This window comes from Bemisia tabaci, chromosome 4 (genome assembly GCF_918797505.1).
Source record: "Bemisia tabaci chromosome 4, PGI_BMITA_v3".
NCBI classification, from domain to species: domain Eukaryota; kingdom Metazoa; phylum Arthropoda; class Insecta; order Hemiptera; family Aleyrodidae; genus Bemisia; species Bemisia tabaci.
This window is the reverse complement of record NC_092796.1, coordinates 18921820-18942227: the sequence shown is the minus strand read 5'-3', so window position 1 is coordinate 18942227 and position 20408 is coordinate 18921820. Positions and strand designations below refer to the sequence as shown.

The 20408-nt window shown below is 38.5% G+C and overlaps 1 protein-coding gene across 1 annotated transcript; it reads left to right on the top strand.

Moving 5' to 3' along the window:
- Positions 1 to 9652: 9652 nt before the first annotated feature.
- LOC109030008 (uncharacterized) lies at positions 9653 to 18568 on the top strand. Its single transcript, XM_072299072.1, has 4 exons — positions 9653 to 9672; positions 10556 to 10767; positions 12578 to 12808; positions 16224 to 18568. The coding sequence occupies exons 1-4, from the start codon at positions 9653 to 9655 to the stop codon at positions 16658 to 16660; spliced, it is 900 nt and encodes a 299-aa protein (XP_072155173.1). The 3' UTR covers positions 16661 to 18568.
- Positions 18569 to 20408: the final 1840 nt, after the last annotated feature.

Sequence of the window (20408 nt, the reverse complement as noted above, 5' to 3'; positions counted from 1 at the left end):
ACGTTTTTGTGTTTCCGTTATGATTCGATTACTCACAATTGAATTTTCAATTTCAATTTAATTTATTGAAGTAAGTTTTTTATTGCCAACAGTTGGCTGTAAAGTTTATTTTTAAGAAATTTTCAAGGGAAAAGATGTTGCGTAGTGCTTCCATTCATATTTCGTCTAGAGGCTCATTGTGCGGTTCATAATTTAGACAGTTGCGCAATTTGAGCTTTTTTAGATTCCAAACTAATGAATTAAGCCGTATTCTCTAGATGAGCCCATTTCAATGAAAATATATCTATAGTCCCTCAACAAACGCACACTTGAGAAACATTACTTTCAACCAATAATGCCCGACAATAATACTTTATAAACTATAGAAATTGGGAAATGTTTCATACGAGGATAAACTATTTTAAATATCGATGCACATGAAACAAGCCTCCAATGTTAGCTACTGTCCACGGCATGACTATTTATTACATTTTCACTACTAATACGAACAATAAACAACTAACAATAAAGTTGTTATTCCCGGTTATATGAATTTAAGGAAATGCAAAGCAGCAAGTGAGTGTAACTCATTGATGCTAAAAAATTCCCCAGTAGAAACACACCGTATAATAGGGACACTATTATATTCTATTTAAAAAAATAGAAATGTACTTCAGCACAAATTACACGGGTCTACTGGCTGCTGCAATATGTTGAGCCCTCTATCAATTCGAAAAGCTATTGTCACAAACTTTTACATGTAGAAAAATTCTATTAGACACGTTGTGCATGAGTTTGTGATAGAGGATTTCATGCAGATGGCACGTAAATTCCACGAATATAAGCGAGGAGCGCACAATTTTATTTTACATTATTATTAGAGGACATTCCATTCCGAGGTGCCGTTACGTTACTTGAAATATTTTCTATTAACAAGTCTTATTCGAGATGGCTGCCGAGGAAGCGATCGACAAAACAGCAGGTAAGCACTACTGAAACCTGAAATCCTTCACTATTCCACCTCTAGAATCCTCTTTGAGGTATCAACATGGGTTGAAAAAGAGGATACCAGCAGTGATAACATATGTGTACTCAAACGATTTCACCAAAATTATGAAAAATATCACCAGATATCTGGCTCCCGACCTCACAGTATTACTGTGTCAAAAACTAAGTAGATTAACGATAGATATTACCATCCTTCCTCTAAAATTTTCCATACATTGTTTCAGTGAGCCTGACTCATCCTAGCGTATACATTTCTACTTAATAATTTGAAAGCCGAAGTTTAGAAAAAATGCATTTTTATTGCATTTATGAAAATCGATATAGCTAAATATATGGATGGCGAAAGTGAAAAAACCACGTGCCTCCGTTTGTGACGTTGCGGGCTCCCTCTTGTATTTGATTTTTCTTTGGAAAACTAGTCAAAACAATTTGCCTTTTGTGTTCAAAGAATATTTTGTACGAATTTCAACCGATAAACTTGGCTTGTTTCTCATAAAAAAATTAAATAGAAGCGGGACTTCAAAATATAACGGATGAGATATTGACGGTGAAAGTACCAGATTACGTATCTTGGTTTGCAAAGTTGCAGACTTCCTGTCATACTTTATTTTTTAAAAGAATACTACTCAACGTCAATCCTTGAAAACTGCTGTGTTTTTCCTTCTCTGTGCGAAGAAAACTCTGAAAATCTAAAGAAATTATGTTGGTTTGTTCTCATTGAAAAATTAAAATGAGAGCGGAGATTTTTAAACATCTCCACCGAGGTACAAGGTCTGGTAGTTCCACCGTCGATATGTGGTTTTGATACTTAAGTGATGACAAAAGGGTGCCGAGTCGTCAGTGAAGTCATAAATACACTTTAAAAGTAGTATTTTACTTCCTGTTACTTCGTATTATCAACAGAAAGCATGGCATTTTTTATGGTGCAAATTTTAAATAAACAAACAATAAAGAGGATTCGCTCGCCTTAATTCAATTATTGTCGGGCCTAGCGTGCACGCAAACGATGGACTATGTGGTTAAGGAGACGATAACAAAGCGTGCGATGAGCGTTATCACAGCGCCGAGCAGGAGGATGCATCTCAAACGCTTTTCAAGTCTATTTATTGTGTTAATAAGGAGGAGTAATTGCCGAGCAAGCCGCAGTAACCCATATAACCAAGACACCATCATTGGGTCTGCATACACCCTTGTGCAGTGTGCATGTGCATGGAAGTTCGCATACTGATGAGTCTCGCGCTCCTGAGATCACGGAATGTAGATAAGCCGCTGGCTCCCTATGCAGCAGCCTCCGCGAAAACCAGAGTATGAAATTTCCTTGTATATGCACTCTCTTCTTGTGCCTGAGTTTCTCTCTAACTTAATGGAACTTCACCTATAAAGCACTGGAAAAAAACACATTGGATCTAGAGTCCAGACTCTTGAAAACATTGACAAGAAAAAGGGCTCTTGATTCAGCTTAAGAAGCCCATCAGATTTAAGCTTAAATCAAAAGGAAATCCGCTCAAATTAAGAGACTTGGTTCTTGATTTAAGCTTAAATCTGATTGAATCAAGAGTATTTTTTCTTGTCGATGTTTTTAAGAGTCTGGACTCTAGATCCAATGTGTTTTTTTTCCAGTGAAGGGTAATTCATATATTTTGATGCGAAGAGAAGAAGACATATGAGAGGCTTGGTGGACAATGGGCAAAAGTGCATTTTTGGGCTATTTCGAGAAATACGAGTTTGAAGTTTCTAAATTACATGGATAATGGCGGAAAAAAAGTTTATACTGGCTTTGGGAGCGAATTTTTCACAGAATATGCATTGAGACTAATTTTACTTGAAATCATTCATATCTCAACTATTTCAAAAACAGCATTTATATTTCTTGTCCTCTAAGCCCCTCAATTGAGTCTGTTGCACACAAGAGATACAGCCAATTGAGTAAACATCTGTATAAAAAACTACACAGATATTAAGATAGGCATATTATCAAACATTTCTAAAATCCACACCTTCAAACATAGTTTGCGTATCAGTGAACGCTTGAACAGGAGTGCAATCATATACATTTGTATGATAGGGATAGTATGCGACATGATCTGAGTATTAAAATTAGGTTTCCTTGCGTCTTTTCCTGGGTAAAACTGATTGCTGGCGACTAAAAAAAAATTTTCACATAAACGGCAAATTTGAACATTTGCGATACAATTTACATAAATTATGTGATGTTGGAGTCATTGCGCAATGTCAAAACAAGGCAAAATTTGAATTTTTGCACCCTCGAAAATCGAAACATTGCTAAAAATTTGCTTTAAAAATAATTTTTTTCTACTTTTAATGACATGCACAGATAAGACTTTTTAAGATCTTTCATTTAAAAAAAAGTTCAACTCAATTCAATTTTTCGTTCAAAAGTTAAAGTAAAGGTCTTGCCTTTGACATCCCCCTACCGCTCTCTGGAGGAAGGAGGCCCCGAACCAAAAAATCCGTCATATGTGAGCGATTCACTCCAGAAAAAATAGATGATTTCTGATAGGGGAAAAAATCTAATGGAGATTGAACAACCTCCTTTTATCAATTTTCATCAATTTTTAATAATTTTATCCCTTTTATACGTGTTTGATACGGAATTGATTGCATGGCAAGCAGTGTCTATGCCCTAGTCAAAGGAAAAGAAGAAGAAGACGGAGGAGCGTTGCGAATTCACGCCTCGCGCCAAGGCGCCTTCAATTTTGCAGACGCAACACGGTCATCCATCGAGCTTGAATAGTTGTATCTCTGCGCCGTCATTAATGCGCGTCCTTTCCCTTGCTCTATTTTCATGCAGTGTTGTTTCCGTTTGTCTTATAATTCTATCTCTGGAAATTTCGAGCTGGGTCATTTTGATCCGACAACTATCTATACTGAAGGCTTTTCGTATGGCGGATTATGAGGAGGGGGGGGGGGGGGTGAGAAAGTGCCAGTGTGTTACCAAGGAGGTGGATAAAAAGAGGAGTTTTAATTTACTCCAAAACCATGAAAATAACAACTTATGCTTCAAAAACTATTGAAATCAATGCATTTAAGCACGGGCCAGGGTGACTCAACTTGTAATGTGACTTTCCTTATAAAAAAAAAAAACACCTCTTGGGCACCTGAGGATCAAACTACGAGATTTTTTTGTAAAACCTGGAACATAAAAGAATTGAAATAAACTGCCTAACTTATTTCGTATAAACTCCTAGCTTTGACCGACATCTTCGACCAATTTATAGACGAGGTATCTCAGGACATCTTCGTGTCAAAAAACTGGTGGTAAGTTGATAACGTGTCTTAATACTGAGGTATCAAAAATGTGACACGAAGTAATTGACCCAGAAAATCCGCCTTACCCGGCAAAAAACTCAGATATTTACTGCCGTGCCAAGGAAAAACGCCGTATGAACATTTCAGAGCTGCCAAATTTCCTCGGATAAAACATGTATTTTTAGGGAAAGTTATTCATATTTTTCCTTGAAATTTTCGGATTTTTGAGATGAAAATGCGAACAAAATTACCTGGAAAATTTAGAGAAAGAAATTCAAAATTTTCCCAGTAAATTCCTTTTTATTGAAGGAAATCTGGCAACGTCTGAAAGCTCATACGGCGTTTTCTCTTTAGCACAGCAGTATAAAACAGTTTTCATCGGCAGTGCGCCTCTCTTGCTCGACAGGGCTAAATAGCTCACTCCAGGCCCGATTGTCGCATACGCACATGCCTAATTTAACACATTTTCTCGCAACTAAACACACAGGAGTGTGGGTGCGTGTTTAACGATCGAGTCTCGAATTTGAAGGACGGTGTGTGTGAAGCCGAGCAGTGCGGCAGAAAGTAAGAATGAGTGAAATTTACGGAGGTGGACTCCTTTTCAAGGGTAATTGTCATCAGTGGCGTTGCGTGCTTTGCGATATATCGAGTGTTCTGCCATTTAAACCCATGGAAAAGAATCGACGAACGGGTTATTCACAACGAGCACCTTAATAATCGATTCTTTACCGTAGCTTCAAATGGAGAAGGATCGATAATCGATCATTCGCGCCTCGCCACAGATTGTCATCGACGCGGCGCAACGGCACGATAACGAAAACACGTCGGTCCTCTAACGTAAGAATGAATGTCCATTTCCTTGTGAGCCCTTGTGTCAATGTAACTTAATGCTTTCCGCGGCTCACGTGGACATTGAGATACGTCTTTACGTTAGAGAGGTGACGGAGTGAGTATCGAAGAGCGAGCAGGCGCTCTTAGGCGACATACACGATGAGAACTGAACTGCAAGACAACGAACCAGGAACAATACTCGTTGTCAGATTGCTTCAAATATGTTTGAAATTAAGATTAAGCTTGCGGCAAGCTTGATTCATGCAGGGATTTACTTGCTCCATGAAAGAAACCTGAAAACTTGGACTTCATTGAGAACTGTAGAAACAAAATGAAATAATGTATGAGTGGCTACGAAAGTCTAAAAATATGTCCCTCCATTGAAACTATCAAAAATGTCGAATTTTTTGATTTTTTTAAGAGAAGTGACCGAAATATTTGCTCAAATTTTCTGCAAATATTCTTAAAAACATACATTCTAAAAAACAATTTTTAAATAAAAATTATTCGGTCCATTTTTTTGCTTATAAAAAAATGAATTCAAATTCTGCTGCAAATAAGTCATCATTAACACACATTTTCTTTTCTTTTTTTCTTCTTTTACTATAGCCATTGATATTTTAATGCAATTGTAAGCACTCCATTAAGTGTTATCTCCATTAAGTGGTGATTTTAAGCTGCTATTTTATTTTTCCCCCAATTTCGCATGGAAACGCTGTGAAGATGATGTAATGTATAACAAATTGCAAATGTAACCTCAAAATTAAAAAAATGGCAAACTTCTTACTTCCTGCAAAATTTTCAGTTTGCAGATGGGCGGTATTGATCCTCAGCCATCGATGCATTAATTGAGGGACTTGGCTGACAAGGCGCATAAGTGCAGTTTTTGAAAAAATTGAGAAAAAGAGATATGAACGATTTCAAGTCAATCTAGTCTCAATGCATATTCTTCGAAACATTTGCTCTATTGATACCAATTTGTAAGCGTCAAGACGTCAGTTTGATCTTTCTTTCCGCAATAAATATCCATGTGATTTCGAAACTTCAAACACATATTTCTAGCAAAAACTGCAGTTATGCGCCTTGTCCTCCAAGACCCTCAATTCTACAAGTTTAAACGAAATTTTGAAATTTCCAAGTCGAGTAGTCCTCAAAGACAGTCATTCTTTGTGATAGAATATTTGCCTCTTCTCATTTGAATACATTGAAATCAACCACACTGGAAAAAAAATCACATTGGATTTAGAGTCCAGACTCTTAAAAACATCGACAAGAAAAAGTACTCTTGATTCAATCAGAATCTGGCTTAAATCAAGAACCAAGCTTCTTAATTTAAGCGGATTTCGTTTTGATTCAAGCAAAAATCCGATTGAATCAAGATAATTTTTTCTTGTCGATGTTTTCAAGAGTCTGGACTCTAGATCCAATGTGTTTTTTTTTTCCAGTGCATAATAGCTATCCCGAATCTCCTCTGACTATATTCCCCCAACGCCCGACAACAATGGCTCGGCGCCGGGCGTGTAATTACCGCGGATTAACATCGCAACTCCCGAGTAGGCAGTTGGGTCATCACACGTACTTTTAATTTTAGTTACGCTCTGAAAATGCGTACATATTAACCATATCGGCTAGTCGCACAAATGACTATATACGCATAAACATTAACTTATTCCCCTTAGTCTAGTCTCAGTCTGGATGCGGCGCAGGACGCCTGGATCGCATTGTACACCTACCGTGTTTACCGTAGGCTTTAGGATGACCTTTGTCAAATCCATCAGGCAAGTTCCTTTCACTCTTACTGTGACACAGCGGTGCGTGTTTTTCGGTGTCGATGATGACCAGTGCCCGGTTCTAATTGGCGTTTTCACTCCTGACGGGGCATCGTTTATGGTTACGGTGGTCATCAGCGTGGGAGCCAGCTGATGGGTGGAATCTTACATTCCCGAAATTAGTGGTTACGTCCGCGCAATCACTCAGTGTTAAATTGACGGAATTTTGTGCAACGTGTTGAGTGTGGTGTGTGATAACGAGATCTCCTCGTTTTAATTGGTGTGAGGCGTGAGCCCCGAATATTTTCATTTCTCCCGCATTCAAAGCGTTTGATGTGATGAGCTCGTTCATTTTCACGCTCATGTGATGCGTTTTGTCCAGTCGAGACAAGATGTGTAAAAAAAGTATTTAATCGCTCAGGATCTGATAAGGAGCTATGGTTACTTCCTTGGTAAGAGTAGCAAGTGTTAGATCAGTAACGCTTCCGCTTCAAACGAATCGACAACGTTGACCTCAGTTTCTATCTGCAAGGCAATTTTTTTTCAATTTATCGATAAGATGCGACAAAACTAAGCTGAGATATAATCATGTGATCTGGTCAATTGGACACTGACAATCAAATTCCGTAGCAGGGACTGAGCTTCATTTTAAAGACCAAACTATTTCGGTTCGGTTAACCGAAAATTCGGTCATACTAATCAAAAATCGGTATGCTGAATGGAAGTTAGGATTCTGTGACCCAAGTTTTTAATTAACTAAACCAAAATAGCTCGATGGATCATAAGACCCCAGCTATTTTTCTCCAAGTATCGCTAGAACTCTTTGTCGTGTCGTAATTTCACCGTGACTAACCTAATTGAGAACTGTTCTTTTCACCTAATCCTGCCTCTTCGTCTTTTTCTCCTGTACCTCGAATCATTTTCATTATTTCCGAGTGATGTGGAAATGTATTTACCATATTATCTTGAAATATTAGTACCTATATATATTATCGAGAAGGACTTTTACACGGACAGGTAAGATAAGAGCAGAATACTTTTTCTCCGGAATCACAGCTCAATTGATTAGAATTTGATAAAAATGAATCAAAATTAGTTAGAGCAGTGAATTAATGTGAGAGCAATGAAACAATTAAAGTCGATTAGAGGTCGAACTCAGGACTAGAGGGTTCACGTATAAAGCCGAAAAATATTTTGCCGGCGATGTGAACGCGTTCTTGGTTCGTGACGTCACAGTTACAAACCCACCCAATATGAAATTAGTACCGTTCACTCAACCTTTAGTCATACTGGTCAACACTTTTTTTTCAGATTTGCGCAAAGCTTGGCTAATGTTTCAGGGTGGATTTTTAGCGCTGATTCCGATAATGATCCCTGTTCTTCTAGACCTTTTCGATTTTTTCCAGAAAAATCGGAGTTTTCTCTAAAAATTGAGTTCCTTCAGAAAAAAGTCAAGTTTTTAGATAATCTGTGCGCTCCGGAGAAAAGTTAAGGTCATTTTGTGATTTAGAAGCCAAAAATATGTAGAAATTGATGTAGTGCATGCCTACAAAAATTTACTCTCTGTTCCTAAATTCGAAATTTTTCCGATCAGATGCTCCCTCCGCCCATATACTGTCATGTAAAGCTCGCAATATTGTTTTTCTTTGAGACGGAGGGGTAAACATTTTTTTCGTCAGGTAGCAAATGTGGCCATTTTCGCTAAATTTTTCCCGCTACAGCCGAAAATGATCTTCGTTTTCTTCCTAAACCAACCAATTTTTTTAAAAATCGATTTTTCCAAAAAAATATGCGTTTCTTCTATTCAGAAGGAATCCCTTTTTTTAAAACTTGATTTTTGGAAGGTTTTGGAAGGCAACAAAGATCACTTTCGGCTGCAGCGGAAAAAATTGAGTGGTGAGAACATCATTTGCTACCTGAGAAAAAGACCGTTTCCCTCCTGTCCGAAACGAATCAATGGCATGAGCTTTACTCCGTAGTATAAGGGTGGAATAAAGGAACCTTTGACCGGGAAAACCTCAAAATTAGGAACGGAAAGGAAATTTTTATAGGCATGCCCATGCATTAGATATTTTTACATGTTTTTTTTGGCTGCTAAATCCAAAAGTGACCACAATTTTTGTCCTTAGTATAAAGATTACCTGAAAAATGACCATTTTCTGAAAAAGCTCATTTTTTAGGGGAAATTCCGATTTTTCTGGAGCAAATCTAACTGATCTAAAAAACAGAGGTCATTTTTGAAACCATACGCTGAAAATCTACTCGGCCTCTGATGACAAATTCTGGCAAATCGACCCGTGTTGACCGGTGTCATCAGTCATCATTACTTAAATCCGAGCGTTGACCTCCAAAAGCAACTTTTACTTCACAGGAGATATGGTAGTGCGGGGTCATTAAAATACACACGATGATCCAAAAGTCCCACACCAGCAGCACTAGCATCACCCCTGTAACTTTTTAGCAACATAAGACAGAGATTTAAAATTGTGTGAATGCTCCTAGGTCAGAAGCCACAACTTTTGCTGCCCTCAAAAAATTTCAAGGGTATCACCCACAAATAGAGAATGAATCCTAGAAGTTAAAAGGGCTGGTACGGGTTTTCTTGATCACCCTGTATTTTCTGTGACGAAGATTCTATTTCGGAGACTGCGAGTCGCCTCAGTCCTGCTCATTTCTTCTCGAGAGTACATAGCTTCACTTGACGGGCCAGTGCTGAGTATCAGTGTGACTGCGAATTGTAATTACCCGTCCCTCGGTTGAGGAGACAGATGATTATTCAGAGATCCGCGATAATTATGGCGGGCAGGAGACGCTTGTAAGCGCGTGTAGTCAGCGGGGAGCCCACGCCTCCCCAACGAGCCGAGCTTCCACACACGAATAAGCAAGTAGCTTGGAGAGCCACACCATTTTTTTATGTCTTACAACTTTCAACATGACCCCCCTGTCAATCTGAACGAGCATCTTGAGTGCGTGGGCGTAGACTTGAATTGTAGCAGGCGGGTTCCAGATTGGTATCTTATATCGAGGGGCCCCACTTAGCTACTACGGCGACTAAACCTACGAGAGCTTTTTCGCGACAATAGAAAATCTGGGTCAAAATTGGATCGAGTTCATCAGAAGGGAAGCAACCCGCATTAAGTTGAAACTGAGAAGAAGAGGTTTGAAGTATTATTCCTGCATAAGGCTCAATGTAAAAAATAAACTTTAACCCTTCTTTTCACAAAAAGGTTTTGTTTTCAGACTTTCAGTTTTTGGCAGGAGAAAACATACGGTTAGTGGAACTCAAAAACATTATTAACTCGATTTTTCCGAAAATGTGGGTTAGTTCCTTTCTGATAAAATCGGTCCAATTGGACGTATTTCTACTAAAAGGAACAGAGACGGGGACGGGTGGGAAAGTACTGTGTAAAGCTTTATAAGTACTGATTCAATATGCTGAAAGGGAAGGATAAACAGTTCAACGAGCCGCGGTATAATGGCGCCTTCCAGACAAATGACAGGCAGGTTGCAATCTTTCATGTGCAAAAATACGAGGGTTCAAGGCTCTGGATTTCCAGTCAACCAACCGATCTTACTGAATATGCGAAGAGGCATATGATGGTGTCTTGGGTTTACTTCAAGTCCACTATCCAATCAATTTATTCATATTTCAAAAAAGTATTTAATTAATCAATTTGCGCATTGGTAATTTGTTTCAGAATCACGTTCCTCGGCTCAATATGTTTAATAGTCATAGCATCAGAGACCACAGCACAATTTTATGATAATCAAAAGTTCATAACCGGCCTCAAGTTGGCTTTAAATGTGTACAGACAGTGTGAAAAGCAAGACATAATGATATGCTTGAAGTCAAGAGCCCTGAAATTAATAGAGCGGGCGTCAAACTCAAAAAGCATTTCTATCTATGATGGTACGTATAAATTGTAATATTTTCTGTTATTTTCTCGATTTTAAAAAAATATTTCCTCAACTATTAATTCAGTAACCATACAACAAGGAATAATAATTTCGTCTGAATCTAGGAGGCAGTGCGCCAATTTAACCAAGTTAATTAGAAAGGTGCAATGAAGAAGAAAATGTTTGAAATTAGGTTCCCCTGAAAAACTCGATACTGAAAATGAAGTTGAACTCCTATTCTCACATTCAAAATAAATTATTTCTCGATTTTTAATTTTTCATGGGAGAGGGTATGCGACTGTCTCTACTTCAGCTCAAAACTACTGCTAACAGATTATGCGTTCCGCCAAAGTGAGGTGCGATTCTTTTCTGATCAGTCCAGGGCCGGATTTAGGGGGTGGCCACACGGGCCGTGGCTCATGGCGGCAAATTTAGGGGGCGGCAAATTTTTAAAAAAAAATCAGATGTGGGTATCAAAAAAAATCGGATTCAGAAAAAAAAATCACGAACTAGAAAAGGCCATAAAGTCTTTCATTTCTTGAGAGTAAAGGCATGGCAATTTCTAATGTTGTCGTCTTTCGGTGATACAAAAAACAGCACCTTTAATAAGTCGAGTTAAGAGAGAAACAAAACATGCAATTTGGCCTGGAACGGCGCGTCGCAGAGAGCAATGATAACGAAGACTTCACATGAATAGGAGAAGCCCTCGACGCGGCGGTCGGCACGTAATACATATTAGCGCCTACAAAACTGCATGGATACTTCACGCATTGCGTCAAACACAGTGCGGTCCGCAGCGGTCGGCTTGAGGCGCATAGCGCCTACAAGGACTGTAGGAATACTTCACGCATTGTGCAAAACATAGTGAGGTCAGCGCGGCGCGGCGGCAGAGGTTAAGATTTTTAAACCACATTTATGTTTGTTCTTTCATAATTTTTTCGTTCATTTCTTATAAATGGAAGGCGTTGTCCACACAGCGATAGGTTTGCGAGACTTACCTAACTTTCGCGCAAAGTTCCGTGAAATTTTGCTAGTAGTGTTGACAGGGCTTTCGCAAAAAATGTGTCCATCACGATTTAACGCGTCTTATGCACCCCTTCCCTCCCCCTCCGGCATGTTCCCTTGATGGTTTTTATTGATGTTTCAAAACGAATGAGAAGGGGGCGGCAAGTAGGTAAATCCGGCCCTGGATCCGTCTAGTGCGAGATGATGATTACTGAGTTTCTCCTTCTCCACAGTGATTTTCAGTTAGTTTGAGGAAGCATTTGTTATTGAAAATTTCAAAACAATGCACTCAAGATGTTGAAGATAATCACCAGGTTAGCGAAAAATATGCACCTTCCCTCGGGTAGAAAAATAAAAGTTTACATAGAGAAAAAGTAATAAAATTTAGATTAAGTTCTCTTCTCTTGAGGACCGTCGGAATTTTTCACTCCATCTTAATCTAAAACATTTCATGATGAATTATCATCAATCTAATTCAAAGTTCGTAAAGCTTTTCTTGAAGTTTATCAATATGCTTCACAGATTAATCACCGTATTAGATGAGTAGTCCTAGCAATTGAAATATATTTACCTATTTTGAAAAAGACGACTTAACCCAATGTTTTTTTGAACTGCTCTTTTCCTTTTTATCTCTCACTGTTGTTTTGCCAGACGCCAAAATTAGAATAAATTTTCTATAAGAATATTTTTCTAAGAAAAAAAAAGAGAAGTTTCTGAAAAATTGTTTCTAAGTTTTCATACATAAAGAGATTGGTCATCTTTGAAGAGGTAGCTCAATTATTATATCACTTAATCTACGAGGAACTTTTTTATTTCAGGAATTACTCTAATAAAGTCAGCAGATACGGATGGTCGCTCGTTTTCGAAAAAGCATTTATCGGGAGTGGAGGGAGAGAAGACGGACGAGAAAACGTTAGATGAAATGCTGAAACACAATTTTGATTCCTTTATGCAAACGCATTCCATTCAACTAAGAGTGCCCAAAGCTATTTCCGATGGTATCCAAGAAGTCAAAGATTACTTGCTCATCAATGATAACACGGTTGAAGGTAAAGAATTTCAATTTTTTTTCTCCCTCTCGTCATCTACTCCTTTGAATTGTTGATAAACGAAAGAACGGACTGCGTGGACGCTGTTTTTTTACACTTCCGTCATGCACACCTAATGACCATAAAAGTGTGAAAGTAATTATTTTGAAAATTTATGAAAAATAACTTTACTCTCGAAATGAGAATTTAACTCCTCCGTTTTGTTCAAAACGTTGCTTTGACAGATCTGTAACCTCGGTTATAATTTCCAAAAGTTGGTACCCGTGCTCTGATAGTGCTGTTCATCTGACAACATTGTCAGTGTCAGCTGATAAAATGTATATTTTCACAGTGCAATCTGTGTAAGTGCAATCTGTGATGAGCCTCGAGACTCATTAGACCATTAGCTAAACGTGGCTCATACAGGAATCCACTTACCCCTCTCTTTCCCACGCTCCTGCTCACTGCGTCGGCGTCTCGACGAACAATAGCTAATGACGGTTGCCAAGCGATGCCGGGATCCTCAGCCCCTCGCCCAATTACTTACGCTTCATTAACCATTTCACCGTCACGCTAGGATTCGTCCAATTTTCAAAAAAAATTGTTTCGCGAGTTTTTAGCAATTTTTTCCTTACTCTCCGTTAAAACACGAATTAAAAGAGGTCTCATTCATAAAAATCGGCCAAATAGAAGAGAAGTTACAGTATTCGAAATCCGAAGAAATCAACAAAACTTCTCCAAACAAAAAATAAAATGAAGGGGGAGGGGGGGAATGTATAAATTACAATTTAATATGATTGACCTCAGAATGTGACAAGCAATTCAATTATAAAAAGGAGAAAAAATTGAGTGAAATTACAAAAAATTAGCCTCTTGCAAGGGGCTTCCTTGTATGAGTTTTGACCTGAAGACAAGTAAATCCCGTTATATTATTAAAACGAAATTGACTCCATAGTTTAATGCCTTAGTTTCTTGAATACGATTATTTTAAGCACTCGATTTATATCAGCAATTTTACCCATGAGGTGATTTCCTGAGAGCTGATAATATCACGAATTTCTCATAGAGCCCTTCAAAAATGGCTTGCTTTTTGGGCAGCCGATTCGGCCATCAAACCGGGGTTTAAATGGAAGCTGATAATAACACAAAGCTCTGAGAACAATTTTAAGATGAGTATAGGAACGGTTTGTAAATTACGAGGAGAGGCGGGCATTCTGTTCAGCATATCGATACATAAGTATTTTCACACGTAGAATTCAATTTTCACGTCAGGGAGTCGACATATTTTGATTTTTTCGATTTTATACGGGAAATTTATGGTTTTTCGGGATTGAAATTACTTACAATTGTTTCATGAAAAATGAATGCACCCAAAATGACTATAGCATTTTGACTTTCACATACCTACGTGCACTCACTAAATTGATTGGTAAATTCAAAGAGTGGGTACATCGACCTGGTATATCAAGTTTCTGCGATTTTTTACGGCAAATCGGTAGATTTTCGGGATGTTGGATTGCTTACTTTCAATTCATGAATGAATAAAGCATGGACATGGTTGAGCTTCTTTGCATGAAAAGACGTTTAAAATAACAAAATCAAGACATATTTAATACAATTGCATTTATATCGAGTCAATTTCTTTTCAATAATATAACGGGATTTATAATACCGGTGATTTGGGTATTTTAGCCCCAAAATACCTTTAAATCGACTTTATCTTCTAGGAATTCGACAGAATTTTTCCTTTCTTCGCTTAAATTTTTCCGTACCACTTTTCTTCAAGAATCTGATAAGATTTTGCTTGAGGCGGATCAAAAAACTTAAATTTGTTCGAATAGCTTTCTAGATTCACAATACACGGTCTCGTCAAGGTGCGTCGTTGACCTTGCAGTGTTGGATCGTGAATTCTCTTGTTGTGCTGCTTGCCTTTTTTGAAATCTCTGTAAATGAAAACTAAAGGGGTTGATATGTGCGAGTTAATGACGCGCCTTATCAACACATTGTGTTGGAGTTCACTGCTTGTTTTTCCCATCCAAATGTTATATCGTAACTTTATGTTACTTTACCCTTTTGTAACATATGACTGAGTGGTAAATCTGATGTCAATCTGATAAAATATGGCACAAAAATGTTTCACGGTGGACTTGTATGAAGAAATTAGATACTTTAAAGTCAAACATCCACACTACTTGAAGAGCGAGTATTTACTTAATTTGTTGAATAAAAATACTTTGATTTCTGGGCCGGATTAAGGGGTCGGCCAAATGGGCCGCGGCCTATGGCGGCAAATCTATAGGGGGCGGCATATTTTGCAATTTTTTTTAAATGTAGGTATAAAACAAATTCGGATTTAGAACAAAAAATTACAAACGAGAAAAGGCGACAAAATCTCTAATTTTCTGAGAGTAAAGTAATTTCTACTTTTGTCGTCTTTCAGTGACACAAGAGACAGCACCTTTAATTAGTCGAGTTAAGAGAGAAACCAAACACACAATTCAGCCTGGAGAGAAATGATGACGAGGACTTGAGATGAAAAGGAGAAGCCCTCAGCGCGGCGATCGGCATGTAACACCTATTAGCGCCTACATGACTGCACGAATACTTCACGCACTGCATCAAACACAGTGCGTTCATTGCGGACACCGTGAAACGGATAGCGCCTACAAGAATGCATGAATACCTCACGCATTGCGGCAAGCACAGTGCGATCAGCGTGAGACGCATAGCGCCTACAAGACTACGTGAATACTTCACGCATTGCGTCAAACACAGTGCGGTCTGCGAGGCGTGGCGGCGGAAGTTAAAATCATTAATCCACATTTATGATTGTTCTTTCAAAATTTTTTCGTTCATTTCTTATGAATGAAAGGCCTTGTCCACACAGAGATAGGTTTACGAAACTTAACTTTCGCGTAAAGTTCCGTGCACCTTTGCTAGTAGTGTTGACAGGGATTTCCCAAAAAATGTGTTCAACACCAGTAAACGCGTCTTATGTACCCCTCCCCCGCTGCCACGTTTATTTGATGGTTTTCATTGATGTTTCAAAACGAATGAGAATGGGGCGGAAAAATACTAGCGGCCCATGGGCGGCAAGTAGGTAAATCCGGCCCTGTCTATGAGTTGAATTTTTACCGCTTTACCAGCATAATGAAACCTAAAATTCTCATACTTTTGACCATGCATCGACCAAACCTCTTGAAATCATTATCACTCAAATTGTCGCTCATGAGCCTTGTTTTACTTATAAATCTATGCGTTCTGGGGCTCATACGGAAATCGAGATACAACCTTGCGTCAGAGGAGCAACGACTTCATGTCTGCCTTGTGCGTTTTGACCTCTAAATACATGCCTCATATGATGCCAGTAATTTTACTGCAGTTTTTTCCTAGCTTTTTATTTGCCTTAAAGCTTCTACTGGCATATGTTTTTCAGGTCGAGACAAGAAGAAGAAAAAAATGGGCCAATTCGTCATGTGGGCAATGATGGTGAAAGGCGGGATGATAGCCATGTTCTTCAAAGGTCTAGCGATCGTCTCCGGAACAGCATTGGTGGCCAGCAAGGTGGCTTTGACTCTGGCCTCGATCATTGCAATCAAAGCACTGTTCAGCTCGGGGCACTCGGCCCATGAGAAAACCACTTACGAGATAGTCAAAACGCCAATAGTGACCAATAGTCATCAGTACTCGGCCAGCAGTCACGTGGGTGATTGGGGTCCGGCCGAGGTCGAGGGTAGCGGGCCCTACGCAAGGACCCTGGAGCTACCCGTCAAGCCCAACTACCCTTATCAGTATCACCAGCATCAGGATAACGCGCACAAGACCGATATGAAACCGTCTCCGGTTGACCACTCCCATTATGGCAATTATTGAATGTCAAATGTGGATCACCGAAAAAAATTGCCGATATTGATACAGTAATATAAGTGCGGTTATCAACATCAGATTCCTTGGTAGCATTATAAAGCTCTTGTATGTTCGAGTTGTTTGCGATTTAAGTTCTTTTCTAGCATTTTCGCGAGAAACACGATGATGCCACTGCTTTTCTCTGAAACGAACTCAAAATCTTAAAAAAAAAGCTCTCAAAGTCGAGGCCGTAATGGAGGATGTATCCCACGATATCCCGAGCGTCCACCTCTCTATGTAGTTACATTCTCACTGCAAAAACAAGGAATAAATTAGCAGCGTTGCCGTATTTTTAGTTTTGGAGTTTCCGAACTAAGTGGCAACCCTGTTTATGTATTTGTTCCCTTTTTTGCATTGAGAGTTTGACTGATATATAGTGGTGGACTCTCAAGATAAGGAGGAATATCTCTTCCTATTACAGCCTCAAATTTGAGAGCTTTTTTTTCATTTTTTAGAGTTTGTATCAGAGAAAACCACTAGCACCTATCGTTTGTCTCGCAAAATTTTACTATGGAATCAGTGCTTATATCGTAAATTTTTGACACACACAAGAGCTCCTTTGCCTTACTCATCTTACATGGTCCTAGGAGTCTGGGTATATTCATCCAATAGTATCACTGTGTCATAAATGAAGTAGGTAAAATTTACCCACTGGTGAAATTCACCATGCTTTTTTCTACGAGGATGTACGCCTTGGGAAATGTGAATGAAGCTAATGTATGCCAGAAGGATTTGTGATTCAAGTATTTTTTCTCATGTAAAATTTGGTGCCTCTGATTTTCTCTGAGACAAATTTTCAGGCTCCTAAAGAGCTCTAATAGGTAAGGTCGTACATTGAGTGAATCGAGTTACATTATGGTGAGAACCCCCCTCTATATTCCGTTAAACTCTCCATGCTAAGATGGAGACTGAATACATTTGCTGTGTCGTCACTTTGTTTGGAGACTCCAAGACTGGATCGAAGCGACTCTGCTGATGTATTTGCTCCCTATCTGTGCATGGAGAGTTTGACTACACATAGATGTGGACTCCCAGCGTAGCATAAGAGAACCGCCTTCCATTAGAGTTTTGACTTTGAAAGCTTTTTTGAGCTTGGCAGTTCGTTTCAAAGAACTTAAGTGGTGCCCTGGTGTTTCTCGCGGATTTTCACTTGAGAGAAAGTATTTAAATTGCGAATCCTTCTAAACTCAATAGCTCCATCGTGTCTCTGGGTTGATCAATAGGTCTCATATAAAGCACCAGTAACCCTCTCGAGTTGGCATTTATGTATTTAGTACATGTAAAGAATGTCTGCATAGATCTCAATGACAAAAAAGGCTAAAAAATAAGCAGAGAACTATAAAGCCTTTTTTTGGACAAGCTTAAACTTTCAAGTCCAATTTCTATTTAAAAATCCGATTTACGATTATCATATTTTCTACGTTGCTTCTCTCATAAAAAAAATGTGTTGAGTCGTTCAGAAATTGATTACTTTTAACAATAGATACATTTTATTGATAATCTGTTTTACAGAATGATTATGCAACCACCGTGTTTCTGTACGCTTCAAAAAAGTGTACATGTAGTTTTTGAGGAAATAATTTCTTCCCTTTGTGCTTAAAATTTTGGTTTATGAAATTTTCAAGTAGTACAATTATGACACTCAGATTCAAATTATCATTTGATAATTCCTTTTTGAATTTTGTTTCTCACGGTGCAGATTTTGGTTCTTTTGAACCAGGAGTAGGAGAAAAGGATATTACTCTGACATCTCTTTCACGGCAAAAGAAAAAAAAAAACTTAAATCTTTACAAGTTCCTCTTTTCAAGTTTTCTCTTTGATTGTAAATTATTGTGTGAATTTTTACTAGTCTTACTAACTGGAAAATTGTTTTAATTAAATGCGTGACTTCAGTTTTTCTTCTTTCTTATATTTCCACCCGTAGCTTGGGGTTTGACAGGAATAAGTTTATATCGCCGCTCGTGATCCTGGCATAATCAAAATGGTTCACAGTTACAGATGGGAACACACCCTTTCTCAAGCGCACTCATTCTAATTTTTGAGCGATTTTACTAAAATTAATAAAACTCCTTGTTTTAGATGTTGCCAGTAAAAACTTGCAGCAGCTACATTACTTGTCTGAAAGTTTTAAGAAATTCACTTTTGGTTTCTTTGGTTTAAAATGTACATATAAAGCGAAGAAATAAGGACATAATACCTGAGCAATAGGGATTTTAGTTTATACATTGATGAAAAAGTTAAAAAATTGCGTACTTACATTGCAACATTGAAAATCTTTAGTTTTTTTTATCTATGTTTTTAAAGAATAAATTACCTGAGATATTTCTTTGGAATATCCTGTGATTATTTTTTAATGAAGTACAGAAAATTTACAGGAAACTTCACGAGAAACTTTTCATCAGATTTCTGTAAAATAATAAACTTGAGGATATAAATGCAACGCTGCAATCTACTCTAACCATCTGCATATATTTGGTGTCTTCCCCCACACTGAAAAAAAAAGTTACGGGCTCTACAGGCATACCATCCATTCCGGGCTCAGAGGCCGAAAGTTCCGGGTGCTGGAACCGTAGCTTCGACTGCTCCGGGTGCTACGCCCGGAACTTTCGGCCTCCAATCCCGGAACGCGAACCGTTTGTCTATATAGCCCGTAAGTATGACTTCCACGGCCGGAGTTTTTTTTTTTTTTTTTTTTTTTTTTTTTTTTTTTTTAAGTGGAATTCGATCCATATATCCATAAGTGCACAGGATAAGTCTGGCAACGTGCCACAAGTCTTGCACTAGACGTACACATGTCTGCTTGCTCTTTACAATCCACAATTTTCGACTTTAAATGGCACTTACTTATACTTCTTGACGGCCGCTGGAAGGAGCTCCGCGTTTCCGACTGCGCTTTTGATGGTGTCCATCCGCGCAGCGCATCAATCATCGAGACCACCGCTCACCGTTGACTGTTGCGAACTTTCGACCACTTTTTACGAGGCTCACCTAACGAGCAACATCTGAAAGCCGAGGCTCGGGCCTAATGCGTTAACGACTGTCTATAAAATCCGAAAGCAACAAGTGTTTGCTATTTGAATTACGGATGACACGGCTAGGTATTACTTACAAATCTGGGGAAGTGTAAAGGCCTGCCGATTCTGGCCAGTGACTGCATACCTGCCAGCTAACAGGATGTTGACCTACTCAAAACTCCTGAGACCTGACGCGTCCGACCTGGGAGTAGCATCGCTTTTTCATCCATTATGTTTAATGTTCTGCCTCTTGTCTACTGATTTCAGGTGGATATCAAAAATCCTGAATGAACAATTATAATGAAGGTACATCGGCTATCTTTGACTTGTATCTTTGACTAATTTAAAAGTTTCATGGAAAAATGTGCCACTTTACTTTTGGTTGATATTAACGTAAGACTGGCTTACCTACCTTTAATTTCAAAGCAAAGAGCCTCAACGTATAAAAACTATGTTATCAGATACGCGTTTGTCTCTCAAATCATTGCATATTATAAAAAAATATATTGAATTGAATTGTGTTTAAGATTCCTCTGATTCATTGAAATTCACCAATATCAGTACCTAAAATGAGACGCGAAAAACAGAGAGGTTCTGATAAATTTCATCGGTTTTAGTTTCAGCAGCTTCAATCCCAAAAAAGCCCCTTCAGTATGCACTGAAACAACGTCGAATGTGCTGTATATCTTTTAAATGAAGCA